This window comes from Giraffa tippelskirchi, chromosome X, assembly GCF_054371585.1.
Source record: "Giraffa tippelskirchi isolate mGirTip1 chromosome X, T2T-mGirTip1v1.2.pri, whole genome shotgun sequence".
NCBI lineage: Eukaryota > Metazoa > Chordata > Mammalia > Artiodactyla > Giraffidae > Giraffa > Giraffa tippelskirchi.
This window is the reverse complement of record NC_137289.1, coordinates 48,302,979-48,330,364: the sequence shown is the minus strand read 5'-3', so window position 1 is coordinate 48,330,364 and position 27,386 is coordinate 48,302,979. Positions and strand designations below refer to the sequence as shown.

The window sequence follows — 27,386 nt, the reverse complement described above, 5'->3', positions numbered from 1 at the left end:
TCAAATTACTTCTTTATACATGATAAGCACATTAACAGTTTTAGAATTACTGCTTTATGCAGTTCTTTTAAATCAAACAGGAGAAGAGTTACAAAAATAACTTTACACTGACTTTTATGTTTATCTATGTAGTTACCTTTACCAATACTGTTTTTTTAATAAGCATTCAACTTACTATATAGTGTCCTTTCAGTTCAGCCTGAAGGACTCCTTTTGTTATTTCTTGAAGAGCAGACCTATACCAACAAATTATGTTTTTGTTTATTTTTCCTTCATTCTCCTAATTTTTCCTTCATTTATGTTGGATAGTTTTGCTAGATACAGGATTCTTGGTTGACAATCCATTTTTTCAGCACTTTAAATACTCGATCCCACTCCCTTCTGGCCACCATGGTTTCTGATGATAAATCAGCTAGTTAATCTTATTAATTGTCTGAGGAGGCCTTACAAATAGCTGAGAAAAGAAGAGAAGCTAAAGGCAAAGGAGAAAAGGAAAGATACACCCATTTGAATGCAGAGTTCCAAAGAATAGAAAGAGATAAGAAAGCCTCCCTCAGTGATCAGTGCAAAGAAATAGAGGAAAACTATAGCATGGGAAAGACTAGAGATCTCTTCAAGAAAATTAGAGATACCAAGGGAACATTTCATGCAAAGATGGGCACAATTAAGGACAGAAATTGTATGGACCTAACAGAAGCAGAAGATATTAAGAAGAGGTGGCAAGAATACACAGAAGAACTGTACAAAAAAGATCTTCATGACCCAGATAACCACGATGGTGTGATCACTCACCTGGAGTCAGACATCCTGGAATGCAAAGTCAAGAGGGCCTTAGGAAGCATCATGATGAACAAAGCTAGTGAAGGTGATGGAATTCCAGTTGAGCTATTTCAAATCCTAAAAGATGATGCTGTGAAAGTGCTGCACTCAATATGCCAGCAAATTTGGAAAACTTAGCAGTGGCCACAGGACTGGAAAAGGTCAGTTTTCATTCCAATCCCAAAGAAAGGCAGTGCCAAAGAATGTTCAAACTACTGCACAATTGCACTCATTTCACATGTGAGCAAAGTAATGCTCAAAATTCTCCAATCTAGGCTTCAACAGTACGTGAACTGAGAACTTGCAGATATTCAAGCTGGATTTAGAAAAGGCAGGGAACCAGAGACCAAATTGCCAACATCTGTTGGATCATAGAAAAAGCAAGAGAGTTCCAGAAAAACATCTGTTTCTGCTTTCTTGACTTTGCCAAAGCCTCTGACTGTGTGGATCACAACAAAGTGTGGAAAATTCTTAAAGAGAGAGGAATACTAGATCATCTCAACTGCATCCTGTGAAACGTGTACGCAGGTCAAGAAGCAACAGTTTGAACTGGACATGGAACAATGGACTGGTTCCAAATTGGGAAAGGAGTCAAGGCTGTATATTGTCACCCTGCTTATTTAACTTATATACAGAATACATCATGCAAAATGCCAGGCTGGATGAAGCACAAGCTGGAATCAAGATTGCTAGGAGAAATATTAATATCCTCAAATATGCAGAGGACACCACCCTTATGGCAGAAGGTGAAGAGGAACTAAGGAGCCTCTTGATGAAGGTGAAAGAGGAGTGAAAAAGCTGGCTTAAAACTCAACATTCAAAAAACCAAGATCATGGTATCCAGTCCCATCACTTCATGGCAAGTAGCTGGGAAAACGATGGAAACAGTGACAGGCTTTATTTTCTTGGACTCCAAAATCACTGCAGATGATGACTGCAGCCATTAATTTAAAAGACACTTGCTCCTTGGAAGAAAAGTTATGACAAACCTAGACAACGTATTGAAAAGCAGAGACATTACTTTGCCAACAAACATCTGTATAGTCAAAGTTATGGTTTTTCCAGTAGTCATGTGTGGATTTGAGAGTTGGACCATAACTCTCTGAGTGCCAAAGAATTGATGCTTTTGAACTGTGGTGTTGGAGATGACTTTTGAGAGTCCCTTGGACTGCAAGGAGATCAAACCAGTCAATCCTAAAGGAAATCAGCCCTGAGTATTCACTGGAAGGACTGACGCTGAAGCTTCAATACTTTTGGCCATCTGATGGGAAGAGCCAACTCATTAGAAAAGACCCCGATGCTGGGAAAGATTGAAGGCAGGAGGAGAAGGGAATGACAGAGGACGAGATGGTTGGATGGCATCACCAACTCAATGGACATGAGTTTGAGCAAGCTCTGGGAGATGGTGAAGGACACAGAAGCCTGCCGTGCTGCAGTCCATGCGGTTGCAAAGAGTCAGACATGACTGAGCAACTGAAAAATGACAACAATTTTATTGAGGTTCCCTTGTATGTGATAGGTTCCTTACTTCTTGCCGTTTCTAAGATTCTCTCAGTTTCTGTCTTTCAACAATTTAACTATCATGTGTTTAGGTGTGGATCTTTCTGAATTTATCCTACTTTAATTTCATCTTACTTTGAGTTTGTTGAGCTTCTTGGATGTTGTACAGTAATGTTTTCATCAAATTTGGGACGTTTTCAGCCATTGTTCCTTAAATACTCCTTCTGCTCCCCTACTTCTCATTTTGGGACTCCTATTATATGTATGTTGGTACACCTGATGGTGTCTCATAGGCATCAGCATCTGCTCATTTTTTCCCCCACCCTTTTATTTTTCTCTTTGGGCTTCCCTGATAGCTCAGCTGGTAAAGAATCTGCCTGCAATGCAGGAGACCTGGGTTTGATCCCTGGGTTGGGAAGATCCCCTGGAGAAGGGAAAGGCTACCCAATCCAGTATTCTGGCCTGGAGAATTCCAGGACTGTATAGTCCATCAGGTTGCAGAGTCGGACACGACTGAGCATCTTTCACTTTTCTTTTTCTCAAACAGTATAATCTCAATTAATCTATCTTCAAGTTTGCTGATTCTTAATTCTGCCAGCTCATATCTGCTGTTGAAACTCTTAAGTAAATTTTTAAAATTTCAGTTGTTAAAACTTTCAACTACAAATATTCCATTTGGCTCTTTTGAAAGTAATTTCTATCTCTTTATTGATATTCTTTATTTGGCAAGATATTCACAAGTTCCCTTTAATTTAGACATGATTTCCTTTGACTATATCTATAGTAGTTCATTTAAAGTTTTGTTTACAAGCACATCTGGGCTTCCTCAGGGACAGTTTCTACCAAATGCTATCTTCCTGTATATATGCCATACGTTCTTGTTTCTCTGTTGAAAATTGGACATTTTAAATAATGTAACAACTTTAGAAATCTGATCCCCCCTCCAAGGTTTTTTTTGTTTTATTGTTATTGCTGCTATTTGTTTGTTTAGTGACATTCCTGGAAGAATTATGTTAAGTCTGTATTCCCAATCTGTGGCCACTTGAAGTCTCTGCTCAGTTATTAATAGCTTAGGGGTCAGCTAACGATCGGAGAGAGATTTTTCTAAAATGCCTTGTACCAACAGATCTTTCACCCTTTGCAAAGGGACCCCATGCATGTGTTGGGACAGGCCTTCAATGATCTGGCAGTTTACAACTCTGCCTTAGTCTTTATTTTCTGCTTCTGCAGATTTTCAAGGTCAGCCAGAAGCGAGCACACAAGGCTTCCACAGTTTTTCCTAGGCATGCACCCAGCCCTGCACACGTGTATGGCCTTGTAGATACCCAGGAATATATCAGAATTTTTTAAAGCTTCCTATCTCATCTCTAGATCCTTCTTTTGAATTTTTTGACCAGCCTCTTTTCTTTGTGCCTCCTGGTATCACTACCTCAGGCAGATGCAATGTTAAACAATTGCCCTGAATGTTTTAAACAAATGCCCTGAGGATAAGACTTTTCCACTGAGAAAGGATGAGTCAGGTCAAGTCAAGACAAGCCTTGTGAATAGGGCCTTTCCATGGAGCTGCCAGATGGGTCAAATAGTTACAATTCTGTGGGAATAGGGATATTAGAGTTAAGTTAAAACACAACAAAGTTCACTATTCTTGCTGAAAATCAGCTGTTTTTAATGAATAAATAAATGCTCCTCAGGTTGTTAGAAGCCTCTGGTTAATTTCCAGAATTCCAAAACAAGTTGATTTTGAAAACTTTTGCCAGTGTTCATGCTGCTTTTTCATATGAGTAGATTTTCTGAGGTCCTTACTCCAGTATTCCGAAATCCATTCTTTGAGTTTGAAAATCTTTCTGGAACTGGTGTTTCCCCAAAAGACTGTAACTTTCAGCTCCTAAAAGGCTCAGCAAAGCATATGGTATCCCTAGCGATATCTACACATACATTTCTAGGTTAAAATATTCATGAACATCTATAAAATTAGAAGAGAGAAAAATATGATCAACCTAGATTTACATTCCATTTTACCTTTGGAGACTACAAGAAAATATGTTTTTTGATAACAGACATGAAAAAAAGCATTTACTCTTATCAACATTTGGCTACACTTAAGTATTTTTAAAATACTGCTTCTTTTTAAAGATTCACAAATTTTAATTTTACATTATAGAACATGAGAGACTGATTTATCCAAGTCATGGTAAGACTAAAGGCACCGCATCTAATTCAATGCCTAGAGTCATAACAGATGAAAGTTTACTAAGAAAAGGTCTCAATGTATCTTTTATGAAATGAGGAAGATAGTAATTATAAGCTCTAAATCTTGACTTTATAAAGAATCATAAATACTTTAAAAACTCATTTTAATAGAATGTTTGCTATTTCATCATGTACAACTATTTATTATAATGTTACCAAACAAAATTACAAGTAATGAAAGTGTCTGACAACAATGGTAGCATTGGGGCGCTGTGCTTAGTTGCTCAGTCATGTCCAACTTTTTGCGACCCTGTGGACTGTAGCCCGCCAGACTCCTCTGTCCCTGGGATTCTCCAGGCAAGAATACTGGAGTGGGTTGCCATGCCCTCCTCCAGGGGATCTTCCCAACCCAGAGATCAAACCCATTTCTCCCACATTTCAGGTGGATTCTTTACCGTCTGAGCCACCAGGGAAGCCCAAGAATACTAGAGTGGGTAGCCTATCTCTTCTCCAGCGGATCTTCCAGACCCAGGAATCAAACTAGCGTCTCCTGCATTGCAGGCGGATTCTTTACCAGCTAAGCTACCCAGGAAGCCCAATGGTAGCATTATCCTTATAAAAAAAATGTTGTTGTTTAGTTGCTAAGTCATGTCTAACTCTTTTGCAACTCCATGGACCCCCTGCCAGGCTCCTTTGTCCATGGGCTTCCCTGGTGGCTCAGACAGAGTCAGACAAAGAATCTGCCTGCAATTTAAGAGACCCAAGTTCAATTCCTGCATTGGGAAGATCCCCTGGAGAAGAGAATGGCTATCCACTCTAGTATTCTTGCCTGGAAAATTCTACAGTGGGTTATACTCTATGGGGTCAGAGTCGGACACAACTAAGCGACTAACACAATACTAAATTAGAAAATGTCAAACATATTATAAGCGGCTCTTCATTTGGAGAGTTCTGGGGGTCCTGAGTTTAGTTGCATGTATGATATGAAAACAACCTGCACATACCTTGTGTGTATATGTTGTGGGGGGTATGGTGTGGAAAATTAGAATGAACACATAAAGCTTCCCACATAACTTCCTTGCCCCTCTTAAAGTAGCACCCAGAATTGTACATGGGACTTTGGGTTTGAGGGTCATGCTGCAAGGGCAGAGAGTCACATTGCTGAAAGAAAAATGTTGAGTATCACTGACAATTTCTGAAACACAGTAAGAGTGACTACAAAGTCATTAAAATCTTCTCTGAGAAAAGCAATTTAAATTGACCAAATCCTCAATATAGAGGAATTCACTCATAAAAATCAACAATGATAAGTAGTTTCAGTGCTATTTATGATGCTATCATTCAGTTTCACTGTTCTAGTCTATACATATTTTTATAAACCATCGTGAACATATGACAAAGGTATATAACATGGTAAGTTTTCACTATGTATCTTCAAAATTCATGGACTTAGAATCCGCAACTTTAGGAATTTATGAGCAACCATTATAGTGCTTGATTAAATAATTTTTCATTTTGCCAACACATTAATTTAAAGAATTTGAATCTTGTGTACTTTAAGGCTAATATTGTGAATGAGTTGCTAAGTTAGTAAGTCTATCCTATCATCCAATTATGCTTTGGATGTTTTCTTTGCATTGTAAACTACAAAATAAATCAGGAAGCGATTAAAAATTGTTTTTTAAAAAGATGGCCCCCGAAATAAAGCAAATTTCTACTGCTGATGATTAATATAAGGAAACGGTTTAAGAGTCATAAAGCAGTGTTGGTTGTTAGCCAGAAGATATTAATTTTGGATAAGTTAAAGACTAATGTCTTCAATTCAGCTTTGACTCAGATCTATGACATAAACAAGTCTGCCATAAAACATTTTATGAGGGAAATTACATGCTAAAATATTATTTGTGCTTTCAGGATAATTCATAATCCCTTGGGTCAGGCTTCTTCAAATCTGCCTCTCTTCATCTAAATTATATTAATGTGAGAACAGAAACATCAAGAATTTTCATAAAACAAATAAAGGTATTCCTTTGGTTCATCAAATGTAGGATATTCAGTGTGTTTCCTGACCCTCCCAAAATACATTCTTAGGCAACAGATTAAACACTCCTGAATGCAGAAATATTAGGAAGGAAAGACACGTTTATCTAAACATATGGAAATACAGAGTGTAAAACAAAACAGTAGAAAAAGTAAGTAAATAGTACCAAATAGCCTTCCAAGCACTCCAATCTTCTTTTTTTAAATTTTCATATCGATTTCTTAAAAATTTACATTTGAATCAGTTCTAATGAGGTGGAAGAAACTGGAGCCTATTATACAGAGTGAAGTAAGCCACAAAGAAAAACACCAATACAGTATACTAATGCATATATATGGAATTTAGTAAATTGGTAAAGATAACCCTGTATGCGAGACAGCATAAGAGACACAGATGTATAGAACTGTATTTTGGACTCTATGGGAGAGGGCGAGGGTGGGATGATATGGGAGAATGGCATTGAAGCATGTAAATTATCATATGTGAAACGAATCACCAGTCCAGGTTTGATGCATGATACAGGGTGCTCGGGGCTGGTGCACTGGGATGACCCAGAGGGATGACATGGGGAGGGAGGGAGGTGGGGGATTCTGGAAGGGGAACACATGTACACCCATGGTGGACTCATGTCAATGTATGGCAAAACAAATACAATATTGTAAAGTAAAAAAATAAATTAATTAATTAAAACAAAAACAAACAAACAAAAATTTTTACTGGAGTATAGTTGCTTTATAATGTGGTATTAGTTTCTACTGTATAGCAAAGTGATTCTGCTATTTGTATATATATATCCCCTCTCTTTTGTATTTCCTTCTAATTTAGGTCACCGCAGAGCACTGAGTAGAGTTCCCCTTGATACACAATTAGGTTCTCATTAGTTAGTTTATACATAGTATCAATAGTGTACAGATGTCAGTTTCAATCTCCCAATTCATCTCATCCAGTACTTTCCCCCTTACTCCAATCTCCTATGAGAATGGAATTATCAGGTAAAAGATAAGCAGGTGACTAAAGTCTGTGCCATAACTCCTTGAGAACCATAAATACATGTTCTTACCCTCCTGCGTACAGCTACATGTAGCCAGGTCAGTCCCCAAATAACAAACAATAACAAATAAATCCACAAAGATCTTACGATGTCAGTTATATATAGAGAAAAAGATATCCACTTTAAGGTAAAGCACAGGAAGGAGCACAATGGACTATCACTTATTCTCTGCTTTTAAACTGCCTAGAAAACCTAGAAATCTTGAGATCTAGCACTGCTCGGAATTCATCAGTCCACTTAAACAATGTTTAAGTACTTTTTTTAGATATTAAATCCAGTTTGAAAAAGCCTGAAAGTCATAAATTCACAATCTATCTACCACCATTACTCCACCACCTCTCCAAATTGCAAAACTAGCAGGACCAGTAAATAGCTTTCTAGATAATGCAAAGTGGTTCAACACTGCTAGGATTTAAGTGGTCAAAATTCTATTATGCAGTTGCTACCAAGCCTTCAGATATTCAAGACCACTGCTTTCAAAAATGATGAAGCTCCACAGAAAAACTATGCTGAGGAACGGGAAGAGAAGGATCTTCCTGGATTTGGGCTTCAATTTTGGGGTAGGAGAGACTGAGAATTAAAAGCATTCAGATAAATACAACAATAATTCTGAGAACAGGAAAGCACCAGTGACCCTGCTGGGTTGGTGCAGGTTATTTAAGTTACTAAAGGGTTAATGAATGGTTATTATGGGGTGGCGAATAATTATAACTCTTCATGAAAAAGTGAAAGAAAGCTTCAAGACTAAACACTCCTTTTCTGTAAAAACTAACGTGAATTTCTCTAGGTTGAACTGCATAAAATACAGCAAAGGTTCACTTTAAAATTGGATCTGCTTGTTCTCTTGCCACATCAAAATGGAAAACCAGTGACGTTTTTGCCTTGGTTGTGCTCTACACCATGGAGGCCACTGCCTATTTAACATGCCTATTGTTTGAAGCCTGTGAAAAATGAAATTGGCATATAAGTGGTTGAGCCCTGTATAAACAAAATTACCTCTCCTTCCCCTGACAAGGAAGGGCATGCACCTTTGTTAACAAAGATTTTAAGCATACTGAGGGTGATCAAGGACCTTTGTGTGATCTGTCCAAAGAAATCACTGGATTCCATTTGGCCTCCTACCCTACTGTGTGGCAGGGATCTGCGATTACCTACATAGGCCAAAATCCATCCTTCTTCAAAAACATTTCACTACCACTATTTTCTTTTCACATCTGGTGTTTCTTCACCTCGCTATAGTAATAGATAATTCAAGTTACAGACTATTCATAATTCAAGGCTATGACGTAAGGGAGAGCTCATTTACTTATAAACATAAACTGAGTACATAGAGAACACTGTTCATGAGCATTGTGCTTGTGTATTTTTTTTCCTTTACTTCCTGAGTACGCTGGCACAATGTTCATGCTTATGTGGCTAAAACCTGTCAGAGACAGTCTCATAGTTTCAAAATAATTTCCTTATACTCTGAAATATATTCTAGAAAATAAAAAAAAAAGTGAGTTACTAAAATAAAATTTTACAGTGATCACTGAAGAAGAATTTGGGGGTTCCAAACCTGTAACTTAGTATAATTAAAGACAAATTATCAACAAAAGACTGAGAATTTTGCTCTTTTGTCTTCAAAGGGCAATTGTTCAGCATAAAATAAAAATATGCTGTTCTATTATAATTCAGGAAACTATTTTAGAACTTTGTTTCTAAATAATACTATAAAACCTTTAATGATTTTGCTTATATAGTTTGTGTCTTAAGAGTTGTAGCATTCTTGAGTAGGGCATGTTAAGAACCATAAGGAATACACTCACTAGACTAATCTAAAGCTAATTTAACAAATGACATCATTCAATAGTTAGTACACAATCCCCCTATAATTATTATAATTCCCAGTACCTACCTTATGAGGGTTACATTTGCAACATCCAAGTTAAAATTTCTTCATTAATTTAGGGAGGAAAAAATGGCTTACAGCCATTTAATTCCATAATAATTAGAGTAGTTTATTTTTTCAATTACATAATATTTGTAGCTATTCAATTTTCCCAGCTTCATGTTTGAGACACTGAAGTTTGGAAGAAAAAAAGAACACTGAACATAAAAGACACTCGGGCAAAGGATGATATAACCAATGTTAATCTAACTGACTTATGCTGAATGTCTACTGATGAATGAAAGCACTTTGTATACACAGTAGACTCCTACTTGTGTTATTTCCTAGTCTCTTGTCTTCATGACATTCAAGGCATTAAAGAAGCTGCTGAGGCATAATTAACTGGACAAAAGGGAAACTTTACCAAGAAAGAGGCAATTCACAAGCCATTAATAGTTTAAAATTGTCAACTGGCAGACCTCCATTTCCAAATGCTTGAATTATAGCAGCAGTATCCTGATGCGTCTCCTTTCTTGCTAGGATCTCCCCCACTTCAATCTACCTTTGCTGCATCCATTGACTACTGTCTAGTGGGCCTTCTGACCTCTCTATCTTTAAATTGATTCTCTGTCTAGAATGCTTGATCTATCTATGAAAAAGGTCTACCCAGCCCAAATGCTACTTTGTCCACGAAGCCCTCCTACATAACCCCAGCTCACATTCATCTTTGTCCAAACTCCTCCAGACCTCATTGTTTCCATCATTCACTTGGTCATTAAGTCATATGTGACCTCATTATTTATTTCCTGAATCTTGTCTCCTCAATATGACTGCAAGCCTTTTAAAGGCAGGAAGTATGGCTTATGCCTATTTTATAGATCACTCACCCACACCCAAAAAGGAGGCTACCACAGTGTTCTGCCCACAACACTTGTACCACTTGTTGAATGGAAATATTAGAATTAACCACAATATGAAGAGTAGTACTAGCTTAGAATAAGAGATAAGTTTTGATGTAAAACATACTATCTTAAGATAATGCTGGCAAATAAATCTTGAAGATTAAAGAAATATTCATTTTTAAATGTCCATATGCAAAGGGATAATCATGGTGAAAATTCTATTTTCTCCTTTAGAAGTGCAAAGGCATCTCTAAATGAAAGAAGTTAGAAACTTCTCCAAAATCCAAATTAATGCATTATAATTCAGTGATGCTATTAAAAATGTCTGCACCTCTGTTAATGATAAAGAACCTCATATGGTTGTGTAGACAACAGAGTAAATAAACAACTTTGAAAACCCCTGACTTGACCATATCCATTATTTCACAGATGCTATTAACACATTAAGAAGTGATCTTTCCATTAGAAACAAGTGTGTACACTATAAGAAGCCATTTCAAGAAGTGCTTAACTAGTTTATACACAAACATATGGACTGAAACGCCTTACTTATAACATCCTATGAGGCAAGTGTCTTCCAATTTTCAGTTTCTCTAGAAAACACATTTTCTAAGAAACACCAGGATTAACTGTCAAAACTAATGTTCTTCTTTAATGCCTTGGTCCCTCCCTCCACCTTTAAAAGTGGGTGAACAAGGGCCAAACTCCTACCTGTGACAGATGTTTCCTTATATTATTATTAGCAAATTCATTAGAAAGCCCTAAAAAAAAAAAAAATAGAAGATGAGATGATAACCCAAGAGGAAAGCTATAAAATCAAGCTCTGTTTGAATACCAGGAGTCAGTATTTGTTCTTGTTCAGTCACTCAGTCATGTCTGACTCTCTGTGACTGCAGGGACTGCAGCATGCCAGGCTTCCCTGTCCTTCACCATCTCCTGGAGTTTGCTCAAACTCATGTCAACTGAATCGGTGAAGCCATCCAACCATCTCGTCCTCGGTTGTCCCCTTCTTCTCCTGCCTTCAATCTTTCCCAGCATCAGGGTCTTTTCTAATGAATCAGCTCTTCCCATCAGGTGGCCAAAGTATTGGAGCTTCAGCTTCAGCATCAGTCTTTTCAATGAATATTCAGGACTCATCTCCTTTAGGATGGACTGGGTTGATATCCTTGCAGTCCAAGGGACTCTCAAGAGTCTTCTCCAACACCACAGCTCAACAGCATCAATTCTTCGGCACTCAGCCTTTTTTATGGTCCAACTCTCACAATCGTACATGACTGCTGGAAAAACCATAGCTTTGACTATACGGACTTTTGTTGGCAAAGTAATGTCTCTGCTTTTTAATACGCTGTCTAGGTTTGTCATACCTTTCTTCCAAGGAGCAAGCATCTTTCAATTTCATGGCTACAGTCACCACCTGCAGTGATTTTGCAGTCCAAGAAAATAAAGCCTCTCACTGTTTCCTTTGTATCCCCATCTATTTGTCGTGAAGTGATGAGACCGGATGCCATGATCTTAGTTTCTTGAATGTTCAGTTTTAAGCTAACTTTTTCACTCTCCTCTTTCACCTTCATCAAGAGGCTCTTTAGTTCTTCGCTTTCTGCCATTAGGGTGGTATCATCTGCATATCTGAGGTTATTGATATTTCTATTGGCAATTTTGATTCCAGCTTGTGCTTCATCCAGCCAGGCATTTTGCATGATGTACTCTGCATATAAGTAAAATAAACAGGGTGACAATATACAGCCCTGATGTACTCCTTTCCCAATTTGGAACCAGTCCGTTGCTCCATGTCCAATTCTAACCGTCACTTCTTGACCTGCATACATGTTTCTCAGGAGGCAGGTAAGGTGATGATCTGGGAGCCCCATCTCTTTAAGAATTTTCCACACTTTGTTGTGATCCACACAGTCAAAGGCTTTGGCATAGTCAATGAAGCAGAAGTAGACGTTTTTCTGGAATTCTCTTGCTTTTTCTATGATCCAACAGATGTTGGCAATTTGATCTTTGGTTCCTCTGCCTTTTCTAAATCCAACTTGAACATCTGGAAGTTCTCAGTTCACATACTGTTGAAGCCTGGCTTGGAGAATTTTGAGCATTACTTTGCTCGTATGTGAAGTGAGTGCAATTGTGCAACAGTTTGAACATTCTTTGGCATTGCCCTTCTTTGGGATTGGAATGAAAACTGACTTTTTCCAGTCCTGTGGCCACTGCTTAGTTTTCGCAATATGCTGGCATATTGAGTGCAACACTTTAACAGCATCATCTTTTAGGATTTGAAATAGCTCAGCTGGAATTTCATCACTTCCACCAGCTTTGTTCATAGTGATGCTTCCTAACGCCCACGTGACTTCACACTCCAAGGCTCTAGGTGAGTGATCACACCATCGTGGTTATCTGGGTCATTAAGATATGCTTGGTATAGTTCTTCTGTGTACTAGTGAAAGAAATGATAAATGCCAGGTCAAATACTAACTGAAATGCTACTAGCTTGAAATTTAACTTCTTTTAAATGGTTGTTTCTGCCTCTAACACCTTGAATCTAGTTTATTCATAATTTTCAATAAGTGTGGAAAAATAAATAATACCTCAAAGCCTAAATAAGGTTCTCCTGCATATAGGCTTCATGCATCTCTAAGGTTGGTAAGATGACATTTTAAAAGATTCCAACATTCCTATGAAAACTTAGTTGCTTGAGGTACAGACACTATTCCATACCTTTAAAAATGAGCTAAACATGGTGCTTATAGTTAACAGTACTATACACTTAAAAATGTTAACAGGATGGATCACATGTTATGTGTTTTTTATCACAATAAAAAATACTTGCTAAAATTGACATACATCTATATGATAGAAGAGGAATTCATTAACCAAAAATAGCTAGTGCTCCACTTATCTCTGAGAATGTAATGTACAAACTAAACCGACCATAGTGGGTCCTGTTAAGAGACACTGGAGACAAGGTACAGCGAGCTGAGCATGCTAAGTAGGATGCCTTCATATGACTGCATTCTGCATTCAGAAATTACAGCTGGGTCTCTCCTTTCGTAGTATCTGTTCCAAAATCTTTGTGATGGAGAATATCTGTGAGCAAGCTATATAAAAGAAACTTCCTACATCTAAGGAGAGGCTATTAATACCTAAATACACAGGCCTAAAAATAAGACACATCCGAATACCTGATGATTTATAACTATGCTCATTGACACATCAAGGAAAAAAAAAAAAGGATTAATGACCAGAGAGCGGCTACATTTATCCACTTGGGCTATACTTAAGCAAAGAGTTGGACACAGCTGAGCGACTAAACAAAAAACTTGAGCTACTTGTCCCATGGCTCCCAAACTCACCCAGAGGCCTCAATCCAAGGACATAATGTGAATGATTTTCAACGTGGTCTCTAGGGAACACTCAGGGGGACCCATACACAAGTTCTCTTATGTTGTTAAACGTCATGCTGTGCATCTGTGGCTGGTAGCCATCATTTCTTTCTAACCAGAGTGCCACAACCCTTGGTTCAAAAGGAGGAACACCTAGGTTTGTATCATGTAACATACGCCTCTTGTAGCAGTCTTGCTCCAGACTCAGCACTCAGTCCTTTTATCTGCCCTGAATCCAAGTGTCACCTCATTTGATAACAATCTTATTTTTTCCCCTTCCCTGATTCCCACATGCCCTCTACTCCTGCCTCCAGCTCTACGTGACTCTCTCTCCACAGAGTCATGCTTTCAGTGTGAAAGGATAGATTTCTGCAAAACAACTTGCTGAACAGGGCAATGGTTAGAGGAGTTCATGGAGTGAAATATACCACAAACCACGTATCATCTCATTAGTGTCAGAGAAATAGAAAGCAGTATCATTCCCATTTGTTCTTATGGGCAGGAGTTGAATTGACAAGGGTGTGGGGCAGACGGATCCACGAACTGAACAAAAATTTTTAATCACTGACTGCCTGGCCCCCTACTCCTACCATCAAGGAGCTATTCCACAAAATCAAGTACCTGGCCAAGCTACTGGGAAGATTTTGTTCTTAATACAAAAGAAGCATGAGAGTTTGTTTGTTTTAATCATGGGGAACTTGACAAACTACATTGAGAACAATAACCTAACATGGAAAAAAGACCAGAAGACTTCATGAAATTCTTCTTTAGTGAATAAATCAGCAACACTGTCTTCCACTTACCATCTTTTTTTTAAAAAAGTGAAAAAAGCACCCATCATCTAAACACTTACCTCACTGCTGTTCAAAATCAGGATGCAGAGGGTATTTGTCTTACTACAATAAGGTTTGTGCTTCAAGTCCAAGTTTTACCAGTTATATAACTTATTTGCACCCAAAACTACCTACACTTAACCATGTGATTTTTAGGCTACATAAGCAATACTAATGTTACAGAGAAGAAGCACATCAATGTGACTAGCACAGGAGCATTTCTTTGAGGCAGACACCGTGTGGTGGCCTTCAGGCTGACAACACCAAAGCTGATTTTTCATAAATTCCATACTAGGAGAATGACTCAAAGATGCACCAGTGCCTGAAGCAAAGCTGAGAATCTGGTGTCACCACCTTGCAGCAATCTAATATCTCACTATAAGATATGTTACTAGAATTGTGTGTAATATGCTTACAGAAAGTATATGGAATGGCAAGGCAAGCTACATAGGCAGTTAGGTCAATCTCACTACTTTCCATTACTAGAGAGCTGGTCAGCATCTTCCGGCAGGATATTGCATAATACAGTCAACTGTGCTCTCCCAGCATTGCATGTGGCTTTGGGTCACAGTGTGGATTATCTGTAAAATGAAACAGATAGGGGAAAGGCAAGAATCATCAAGACTATCACAGACCTTATTGTAAAAACTAGAATTAGTAGGCCTGGACTCAAGCATAATTTTTCACATTTGCCCATCCACTGAAGATCACAAAGATCACAAAGCAATATGGCTGATCCTTTCCATTGATAATAACTCTCTTTGATCAATGAGCAAGGATGCAAAACAGATCCAGTCTGAATCTTTACTTTCTAAGCTTGAGGACACAGGACCTAGAATCTAGTACCAGATAGTACTTTCCATCCTTCAGAAATTTCCTTTCATCCAAGACCTGAAACTACAACTTCCTGAGATGGTCCTCCACAAGGCTCTATTTTGTTGAAAGCTATGCTATGATATACACACAAGGAAATAAAAAAAATCACTGACTGCTTTCAAACTGATAAGCCTGAAGACTGAGAAAATATATAAACCTACAGTAGGGAAACTCAACATTCTGTCAGTATTTTCACTAGCAAGACAAAGCTGAAAACTATCATTGATCTCTACCCATTTCAGCAGTTCAAAGCCGCAGAGGGGGAGAAAGGGAGATTGGAGAGATCCCAAGAGACCAATCAAATCATTACAATAGCTCTTTGCTGCTCTGTTAATTAAAAAAGAAATGACATTTGATAACTGCCAACACCTGAAATATACATATTAATAATCTGATTTCACCTGACCAATTATTTATTTCTAGAAGACTCTTGAGAGTCCCTTGGACTGCAAGGAGATCAAACCAGTTAATCCTAAAGGAAATCAATCCTGAATATTCATTGGAAGGACTGAGGCTGAAGCTGAAGCTCCAATACTTTGGCCACCTGATTGTGAAGAGCTGACTCACTGGAAAATACCCTGATGCTGGGAAAGATTGAAGGCAGGAGGAGGAGACGAAAGAGGATGAGATGGTTGGATGGCATCACCGACTCAATGGACATGAATTTGAGTAAGCTCCAGGTGTTGGTGATCAACAGGGATGCCTGGCATGCTGCAGTCCATGGGGTCACAAAGAGTCGGACACAACTGAGCAACTGAACTGATCCTCTCCCCCACCATGTTTTTTAGTGGCACCACCATTCTCCTAGTTCCTCAGACTTACGAACTCTGAATTATGTTCAAAGCCTCTCTTACGTTCACCTGCCCCAGCAATGGGAATTTGGTAGATTTCCCCCATAATGCCTCTTTACTCACATGCAATCACCTAATTTCAGGTCTTTGTCCAAAAGCTATCTCAGCTATCTTCATACTTGATCCAAATTCAATCAAACCAACATGGCTTCTACTCCTTTCTCTCAAATTAGATACAGTTGGGAATAGGTGAAAGGTGGAAGGAAGGTCCTTACACTGGAGATCAAATTTCACAGCAATTCCAACAGAGCTGTTGAACAAACTTCCTGAGCACAAGAATAGCTAGGCATAGAGCCAAGAAAAGAAGAGGCAATGATGGAAGCCAAAAAAACAGGTGAGCTGCAATCTTTCCACTCCTACACAAAACCTGGCCCTAGAGTGTGAGTCCCTGCATACACTGCTATCTCCTTCCACTTCTCGGTTTTCCAACCTTCCTAGATTCACAAACTATGTCCCTGGGGTCCATTCCTTATGCCCTCACCACCTTAGGTCCCACTGTTCTCTCCTACCTTTAGGCTCCTCTTCCAATTCATTCTACATTCTAGAGGACTCATCTACAACTTCTGTTCCCTTCCTAATACGAAAAACTGTAATCAGATCCAATATTTCTTATGCAGCATTCTCAGAGGGCTCCCAAGCCAAAAGGCTACTTTCCATTTCCTTGAAGTTTTATGATCTTAGAGACCAGAGCAAGGGCAGTGGTATGGCAAATGCTGAGTTTGTTTAAGTTGCTGACTGAAGACAGCTGCTGGGAATCCCCAAGTGCTGTGGCAAGGGGTGTGGCGGTGACAGCAACCGGTTTGAGAACCAAGTAAGACTTCTAGATCTACTGTTCACAGGCTCTTACCAATAATCTCTGTACTTCTGCCGTTTAAAAACTTGGCTCAAAAGTTGTCCTCTCCCAAAAGCCTTCTTCTCGGCCACTCCTTTATCCCATGTCATTACCATGCTTATGCACAGTATTTTTCACGTATCTAATTCACCTATAATCATCTATATATTGCTCTGTAAGCATGTTAAGTATCATATCTTAAATGACACTGTGAGCTCTGTGAGGATAGAACTATTCTTCTATTTCTCTAGTTTCCAACCACGGAACTTGGCAAAGTGTATATGCTAATAAGAAAAAAAAAACAGGTTTCTTCCCCCAGTGACATATAATTTCCACTCAGCTATTCAACAGTAACATTTTTACAGGTGAGCAAGTTTGAAAGTATGGTACACTAAGAGCTGTAGAAAATACACCCACACTTGATAGAAATGATGCCACTTATGGTTGGACCAAACATAAAATATGCCCCACCCAACCAACTACATTATTACACCATACTTTTTCCTTTGGGCACTTTTCTTTCTACTACATAAGCTTGTGGCTCATTTTTGCTCTTAGCAACACTGTAACTACAGAAGCTCAACTCTAAATAAGTTTACTGTTGGGAATCTACTCTTCCCACCTACACAACCACTGGCTTCCCACACTGTCTCCAGTGTCCTGTGAGCAACTGCCCAATTACTGATTGTGGAAAGACAGCTTACACACTGAAGGTCCATTCTTGGCAGCCCCTGGGTTTTACTGCTGGTCCTCATGCACTTAGCTTAATTGATTCAGAACAGTATCAAAAAGACATTATTACACAAGTTGGGGGGAAAAAAAGACTATTTAAGAAAATTTAAATGTAAAAGCCCTGGTCATTGTGCTGCTTTAAAACAGGCAAGCATGTGTGACATGGAGAGAACAGAAAAACGCCTATTGAAATAGGGAACTCTGACTAATCTCATTGCACAAGTTTTAGTGTTTCACACATATACATTCTCAAAAAGATGGTCTGTTAATGGGAAGCACAACTGACTTCAAAATTATAATAAACTGCAGTAATAGGGTATAGTGTTTTAACACAAATACAATTTCAAAAAGTGTACAGTCTTTTAAAGACAACAATGTGAATGTTAGTCTGTTTCTGAGAAACACATACTTAGAGAAAAAAACAATATATGCGTGGGCTAACAGAGCAGTTTTCTCTTTCTCAGTAGTGGTCTTTCTTCCCACTAGACTTAGAGATCCTTCTTGGTTGCTATCGACTAACTGGGACCTGAATGCAGCACAAACACAATTTATAAGCAAGAAAAATTACGAGCTAGGTTATCACTCCCTTTGGCCATATGGGGCAGAAGGTAAAATAAGCATTGAGTTTTCCTTTGCAACTAAATATACTTTGCCCTACATACACCTTTATGCATGGATGTAAAAATAATTTTGTATTTTATATTTCTATATCCTACCATATCAGTCACTGAAGGTTTTTACAGCATAAATGACAACTGGGGGCATGCCCTGCTTTCTTTTCTATCATAAGATAGGACACCAGATTGCCTTCCAATGGACATAGACCTTGTTGAAAAACGACCCATATAATACCTCCCAAAATGCTCAACAATTTTTCAGACTATTATTTTAAAAGAAGAACTATACATTATGATCATTACACTAGCATAGATAAGGCAATCTGTAATGGCTTAGTAGCACCATCTAGGAGAAATACACACCTTCCAGCTATTCTGGTCAGTCTTCATCCAAAAGAGACTTAACAGAAATAGTTTGTGCTTAAAATGCTGATTTAATATCATTTTGACCTGAGCTGTATTATCAAATCATCTTTCTTACTAACATGTGATAGGATCGTTACTGTTCTGATGAAACAAAGTGCCTACCTCTCATCTCCCTACAGCAACCCAATTCCTCCCAAGCACACCGACAAACAGTAATTTGACTACTGTGACAAGACAAGAAAAAGGTGATTGTTCAAACACCTGATGAGGGTCTCTGAAAATCTGCATGTTCAGGAACGGATTTTTTTAAAATACATTTGTTCACTGCAATGGGGGAAAACACACTTATTGATGTTTAATAGTAAAGCATCTTTTATGTGCTCTGGTTTATACAAAATGTAGTACTGCATTAACTTCAAAGGTGGTAAGAAGATTAAAATAAAAAGTTCATGGGATGTGACATGCAACACAGTATTAAAGATATAAGACTGAACAATCCCAGTGCCTTAGCAGGATCCTTTTATGTTTCTTTGTTAATGTGGGAAATCCTTAAAAATGCAATCCAGCAAGCATAAGTGTGAGTAAAAAGCTTTTAAAATCTTATTACAACATGTTATTTAGTGAGCTAATCATCAAAGCATTTTTTTATGGGAACAGAAGGGGGCTTTACTTACTAAAATCAATAAAACTCACTTAAAGATATCATATCTGAACTGCTTTTATTCCTAAAATGTGCTCCTCACATTTAACAATTTCTGGGAAAAAAAAAACCCTAAAATCATACTGCAGGTTTCCAGGTAAGGGTTTCCTCCCCCCAGTCTCACCTAGGGCTGAAACCATCCCAAGAACCTCAGACTCTTATTATGATGTTGGCAGCATTCAGCCTCCCTGGTGTAAGTTAGAAACAACATGATAAAGGATATTGGCATGGAAACAGGAAGTTTTATATTGGAAGCTGACAGTGAAAAGTGCCATTCCCTTACAGTTGCTCAAGTACTTTATTCAGGTCTTCACTGCTGTCCAAACGAGTGGGGCTCAACGTGTGGTCCTGGGAACTGTAGCAGCAGCATCACCAGGGAGCTTGGTTGAAATGCAAATTTACAGCCCCACCCCAGACTGATTGAATCAGAAACTATGGGAATGGGGCCCAGCAATTTGTGTTTTAACAAGCACTACAGGAGCTTATGAAGTACAGTTTGAGAACCACACCTCCCCAAACTTTTCCATGTGCCTAAGAGTCACCTGGGGAAGCTTTTTAAAATGCAGATTCAAATTCGGCAGGTCTGAGGCGGGGTATGTGAGCCTACATTTTGAACAAGTTCCAGGTGATGTGTCTGCAGACCACACTGCAAGTGTCTTTCCAAACTGCTGTTGACCAAAAATCACTCAGAAGGCTCATAAAATCCGAGTACCCAGGAACCACCCCACACCAAATTAATCACAATCTCAAGAGAAAGGCCTAGTGGAATACAACATACTGGTCCTCCGCCTCAGCTGCATGTCAAAAAATCACCTGGAGAGATTCTAAAAATCCTGATGCCCAGGCCCTATCCAAGACCAATTAAATCAGAATCTCTGGGGTTGGGACCCAGGCATCTGTCATTTTAGTGATTCTTCAGTGATTCCAACGTGCAGCCAAAGTTGAGAAGGACAGTTCTGGAGTAGAACTGGCTCAACACCTGGTGCAGTGGATTCGTGGATTCCTTTATGGTAGCAAATGGTTTCCTTTTAACGTTCCCATCTATAAATCCAAGAGCTCTGACTGTGAATCGTAAAATGCACCTAAAGTCATGTTTTCTTTAAATCATGTTTTGAACCTTAGTTTTGTGGGCACATGTGGCTGTACAACTGAGACCAAGGATTCCGTCATTCATTCCTCACTCTGAACACAAATGTTACCTGTCCTCCACTGGACAGATTTCCATTCTCCACCCAAGCCCTGGCTGCTGCTACCTCTTTGCAATGAGGCAGGTACTCAAGGAAACAGCAGCAACAGTGAAGAAATCTGTATCCACACAACCTGTTCCTATAGTGACATCCTCCCCGCCAAACCTGAAACTGATAGATCATGGAAATTTCTAATAACCTTCTGGAGTGGAAGGGTCACTGATGAAACTGGAACTTCTAAGCCCATAAAAGGCAGATTTCACCAGTGACAGACATTTTGATAGAAAGGTCCTGGGAAGGGATGAAAACGGTGTGCTTTCCCATAGGAGAATGTGCCACTGTTGAAAGCACATCTTCCAGTGGACAGAGACAGGACCTAAACAGCACTGCTCACGACACCATGATACTAATAACTCTGGGGGGGGGGGAGCAATGTATCTATTTATGTCTTATGGCCCCCAGCACCAAGCCACACTAACAAGTACACGATGCTATTAAATATGTAAAACAGAAAGAAAATGGGTGCTGGTTACTAAGGCACTGTCAAGTGATTCTAGTTATTTCACTCCCATGATCAAACCCTGCTCTGAAGAAGTTTTGCTAAATTTTTCCACAGTCCACCTGCAAAATGACTTTAAAATAAATGAAAATAAAGATGCACTCCTCTTTCCACTTAAGTGAACTTTCATTCTCCCCTTGGTCATGTTCAGTGTCTCTTCTACATTTGTTGTTTGATGGAATACATCACACAGTCAAGGCCTGCTAAATGATAATAGTTATTATTCTTTCACCATTGTTGTGACATATCCACAGTGGTCAAAGGGTGTCTTATTTTTTCTGTTTAATTCCAAGAAAAATAAATCCTATGGGTGGGGTATTAGAGAAATAATACTTAAATATGTGTGCAAAGTAGCCACTCTAAAATGACATTTTCAAAAGCAGTTTCTGTATGAGCTGGTCAAGCTCACTTTCCTTTTAAAATTCTTGTTACAGTCATTCAGTTAACCCAAACTCACTTTAAAATGTGTGAAAATAGCACCTCCTGAAAGTGTGTTCGCATATGCTTTGGAGCAATGGAGCGTGAATAGTAAAACAGCCTTTGCCAAACTCATATAACTAAACAGGAGTGAATTTTTGCAGTCCCATGACTTTGCTGAGCCAACCTATGTATCATCCCCGGACTGGCTTTAATACATCATAGACATCCAAGAGAAGGCAGAAAAGTCACAAATAAGTGACTCAACCTAATAAATATTTCATAGACTTTTTTTTACATGGCAGTCTTTTTCAAAATGAATTCTACTTCTTAACCAAAAAGCAAATTGGCTAAGTACAGGTGTGGGTTTAGGATTTAAGCTTCTAGAATTAAAACTATGAAAGTTATCAAGATATGTAATTTGACAAAGTGTCAGTCTCTATGCTCTTTCATGCATTTCTTATGAACCAATGCCCAAAGAGGAAACAGGTCTGAAAGAAAATGCACAGACCACAGAAAAGTGGCAAAAATACAAAATGAAATACATTTCAAGTATCAAAGCCAAAGAAAAACAAAACGAATTTACAATTTCCAGGATACTTTATTGCAATTTCCACTTTACATATTAAATGAATATTTTTAGACTAGGCAGAGTGTTTATACTATCCAGTCGCAGTTAATCCCCTAATCTCACAAAATGAAAAGAAGCAGTTTTAAAAGAACATCAATTTAGGTACTTACGGTATGGGCACAAGGGGCAATTGTCTTAGCCAGAAAAAGGGTTGATGCTTTTCAGTGTAAGTTTCACTGAAATTTTTCTCTATTATTTTTCCCATTGATGCTAAGTACTCATAAGAAAAACAATCACCCTCTTTGTCATTCTTCCCTTCCTTGGGCTTTACATACCATCTTGAGCATTTAACTCAAAAAGTCAGTTTACACTCAAGTTTACACATTAAAAGAACAGCACATGCCCCATCTCCCACACATCCAAACGGACAGGGATTAGAATTAACCTGGCTTTTAGCTGTAACAGTGTTATTTTAAACAATTTCAACCACACACTTGAAGGGTAAAATAAAAGTACAAAACCAGAGGAAACCATAAAAATTCCTACACACTTACTGTTTAACTATTTCCCGAATCGTCAAGCCTAACATGGGTTTCTTAAAAGTGAAATCCACACAAAAGCGAATGCACGCGTAATGTACAAACTGACAGTGGCTCTATGGGGACAGCTCTCTTTGAATGAGCTATTACCCAGACGGTGGAATAAAAAAGGAAAAAAAAAAAGATCTCACTCTTTAAATGTGAGAGAGCTGGCGGTACGCTTCACTAGAAACACATTTTAATGGGTAAGTTCGGATAAAAATAGGTACTAAGGGAACATGTGTTTTGACAAAAAAACCTCCTCCCTCCCCAGGACACAAGGAAACCCGAAGGAAAAAGATGGGTAAGCTCATAGGTTCCTGAGCTAAGTTCCATCACTGGCAGAACAGAAGTTGTATAGTTGCTATTTTTTACGCTGCAATGGGATAGTAACACTCCATGTGCATGGTACGCGCGGGGCGGGAACACCGGCGGGACTTTCACTGGGGGTCAAGGAAACCCAATCCAGGAGAGGTCAACACCGTGAGGGATCCAGAGCTCCCAAACCCGGGAGACGGGGACCCGGGGTGGCGAAGGAGAGGGTCAAAACTCCTCGAAGTTATCTCAAAGAGAAAGCGAACACCTCTGGGAGTCAGCGAGCCATCTCACGCAGCAGCACCCCTGTCCAAGTGTGGGGCGCTTGCCTCAGAGGGCAGAAAGTGCGGGGTGCCCTTACTCAGGGAGAGTGGCTCCAAGGACCCGGGGCAGCCAGAGGGGCAGGGAAAGCGGCCGGCGGGGAGGCGGACTCGTACTTTGCCTCAACTCTGAGCCCCATCCCGAGCGCAAGGGAGAGGGCGGCGGAGGGCACGGTACTCACTAGGGCTCGTTGGTGAACCGGGGGGTCCGGGGCTGCTGGTATCCGTACAGGTGACAGTAGAGCACATCGAAGCAAAAGCAGCACATCTCCGCTGACACCACCATCTTCCGGGAGCCGGGCGATGAGGACGAGGCGGCGGACGACAAGGAGGGCGAGGGAGAGGTGGCGGCGGCCGGGGTAGAAAGTAGGGTCCCCACTCCGCAGCTCGGAGGGGGCGACAGGGAGATCCCCCCGCCGCCGCCGCCGCAGCCCTGGGGGGGAGAGAGGGTACAGCCGCTGCCGCTACCTCCTCCGGTTAGACCTCCTAGCCCGTTGAGCCGCGTACCGGCGCCTCCTAGTCCCAGCTCCCCGGCTCGGCACTGGCTCTCTCCGCTGCAATGGGAGGAGGAGGAGGCGCCACCACCGCCACCCGAGCCAGAGGGGGGCGAACTGGACAGTTTCTGCTTCTTCACCCCGCAGCAACCCGCCGCCATCTTGGAACAGTCTCCCCCACGCAGCGCTTCCGACCCATAAGTGAGGCGAGCTGGCGGCGGGGGCGAGCACGCTGCGGCCCCGGCCGCCGGGGGCGCGCCAGGGGCTCGCAGGCCACGCGCGCGCGCGCCGCTCCCTGGTCCGGTCGCCCGGCCACGCGGCCAGCCCGCGCGCGCCCCCGCCCCGGTGCGCGCCCCGCGCTTTCGCGGCTCGGCACCTAGCGCCTGTCCCGCCGGCCTCGCGCCTCCTCCTCCTCGGAGCCGAGCCTCAGCCTCCAGCCCCGCGGCCCTCCGAGGATGAGAGACGGGAAGCCCAGTAGGAAGGAAGAAGAAAGCGGAGAGTGGAAGCAAAGGGAGGAAGTGGGCACCCGGGGGACGGAGGAGCGAAAGGGAAACTAATGGGAAGGAAGCGAGAGAAACAAGAAAGTCCGAAGTAAGTATCCAAGTCCCAAAGTACGACTCAGTGACGGGCACTGCACAATAGTGTTAGTGACACCTGAGCCAAATTAAGTGGAACCTGAGCCACTGGCCTCAAATACGCTGGGTTCTGAACGGCCGGAGTATGATCAAGCAGGTGCTTGGAGCTCCACACCTGAGATCGCCCCTTATGAATCAGCCAGGGAACGGGCCATACTGCAGTGACTCCATCTGAACACGCACATAATCTTTTTTCCAAGATTATGGTAAAAGAGACACACTCTTTCCTTACTGACAGACATCCAGCCCAGTCGACTCTATATATCCCCATGTGTGTTCCTCAACTTTCCTTCCTAGCCCCGTAAAGACCTTTAAAAGCAAAAAATAAAATCCTAAGCAACACTTCACTGGTTCACAGATGTTCATTGTGGTCTGGAACTTGCACCGGTGGGTTGTTGGGAGAGGGGATTGGCTTGGGAACAAAGCAAATTAGAAATATATCTGTAGTTAGCACAGATCTTACAGATAAACAGTGCATGTAGTATACTTAGTCACAAGTTGAAAGATTTTGTTCAGGTATATAATTAGATAGTTGATAGTATTCATTTAAAATTTTCTCAAAGAATGCTTAGATGGATGAGGAGGCGTTTGATTGAGTCACTCCCATTCTGGGCGCCCAAGACAATAATCAAATGTAAAATATTCATAGAAACAAAACCTCATAGAAACGAAAAGTCTAAGCTTTTTGTGTTGTGTCTATGCCTTGCCAAAACATCTAGACAAAGCAAGGTATCTATCTGCATATTTGGAGGCATCAGAGGATTGATCGATTTTGTCACCTTTGAGCTAAATATGTGATATCTTGCAAATAGGTGAAGGCTGTTCATTTCACTCCAAGGGAAAAATAAGTCAACAAATTTTGAGCCTCTGTGCCTACTATGTTTATGACACTGTTGTTATTTAGGCATTAAGTGATGTCCAACTCTTTTGCAAGCCCATGAACTGTAGCCCACCAGGCTCCTCTGTCCTTGGGATTTCCCAAGCAAGAATACTGGAATGGGTTGTCATTCCCTTCTCCAGGGGATCTTCCCGACCCAGGGATCAAACCCACGTCTCTTGTGTCTCCTGCATTGGCAGGTGGATTCTTTACCACTGAGCTACCAGGGAACTTGTGTTGAAATCCAGGAAGTATGCTTCCTCACTCTCAAAGTTGATGAATTTAGTCAGATCTATGCACCTAATCAGATAAATAACTACTATTTATTGAGCACTTTTTGGGTGCCAAATACCATGCCTCATCTTACCCCATAACCCTACAAATAATATATTATGTCATTTGATCTTCACATGAGGTTGAAGAGGTTGCTCATTTACAGATGAGGAAATTGAACCTCAGTAGTAACTTGCCCAACATCACACACCTATAAAGTGATGGATTTTAATGCAGGCATGTCTGACTCCAAAAACCATGTTGTTGTGCTACACTGCCTCTCAGTACTAGTGCAGGATAAAAGGCTAGAGATGGATAAAAGATGGTGACATTAAGCTATAGTAGGTGGACTGGAGGTTAAATAAAAATAAGAACATCGTTTTTATGGAAAGATTAAAAAACACTGAAATATGTTAAGAAGATGAAGACTCTCCTAAAAGAGAGATTTTATGAAACAGACAGATCAATTGTATAGGATAGTTAGATGCAACCTAAAGGCAAAAGAGATGGTTTAACTGGTTTGTGATACGTGATCACATCCTCTCAAACCTCATCATTGCTGTTAAAACTATCCTCCTGTTTGAAGCAAAATAACAATTTGTTGTCAACCACTAGTGTAGTTTTTAAAAAATGTATTAATTTGTCTGTGTTGCAGAAGAGAAAGCAGATTTTCTTTTTTTTTTAACTGCTTCACAACAACCAGTACTAATAGAGTGTTTTGTTCTGTTCTTTATCCTTAACTATCAGAGCCTACCTTTTAATTTGTTTGAAAATAGGTCAAATACAATATCAGACAATAGGTACGAATTTATTCACCACTCCACTAAGAAGTGGTCACTTCTAGAGTAGAAAAGCAGAGCCATTTAATGACATCACACAACAGTGTAGCACAGGAAGCAAAGTAGGATACCGTGGATGGCTGCTTCTGCTAGGGGAATTCAGGAAAGCAGAATGTAATCTCCCAATTTAGAATTTGGCCAGTAGACAAGAGTCTAACACCCCTACTCTTGTGAAAATAGCAAGGAATCTTTAATAAGCACCAGTAGTCATGTCCTTAGTTCTGCATTTCATCTGAAAGACAAAGCACTATCATGGTTATCGTCCAGGCTAGGGGACTGATGCAATGGGAAACCCTAAGACAACGACATCCCAGTTGAGTTACAAAAATAGCTTTCCCCCCAAGGATTTTAAATGCCAACCCGAAATCTTCCAAACATAAAGGCAATAGACAAACCCAAACACAATCCTTGTAGAAAAGACATCATTATCTGACCACTAGGTGTTACTACCTGAAGGACTTTGTTGAATTGGCTGGCTAAAAGGGGGAAAACACTCCAACTTTTTTCTATGTGCTAACTTCTCCTGAGTCTGGCTTGAGTCCCATACTAACCATGAGCCTCAAGATGCTTTGCAAATCCCTTGGCAAGTAATGGTGGTGGTGGTAATGCCTCCTTTTAACCTTTGAGGAAATACTTCTCCTGCACTTGTTTTCTTGCAAAGTCACCACCATAGAAATAAACATATTTCATTCAAACACAAATAAAATCCACAGATCAAATTCTGTGGGAAAAAAACTTTTTTTTTTTACATCTGCACAAAG

General features: G+C 40.1%; 1 protein-coding gene across 3 annotated transcripts in view; it reads right to left on the bottom strand.

Annotated features, from left to right (window-relative positions):
- Nucleotides 1-24,261, bottom strand: part of AMMECR1 (AMMECR nuclear protein 1) — a 118,255-nt gene extending 93,994 nt beyond the window's left edge. Inside the window, exon 1 of one of the 3 annotated variants that reach the window (XR_014076101.1) lies at nucleotides 23,690-24,226. Coding sequence is in view for 2 of the 3 variants with exons in the window: in XM_081567290.1 (XP_081423416.1) it covers nucleotides 23,690-24,162 (473 nt within the window). In the remaining variant the exon portion in view is untranslated. Of the gene's footprint in view, nucleotides 1-23,689 lie in introns of all 3 variants that reach the window. The other 2 variants (XM_081567290.1, XM_081567291.1) reach the window with 2 other exon arrangements.
- Nucleotides 24,262-27,386: the final 3,125 nt, after the last annotated feature.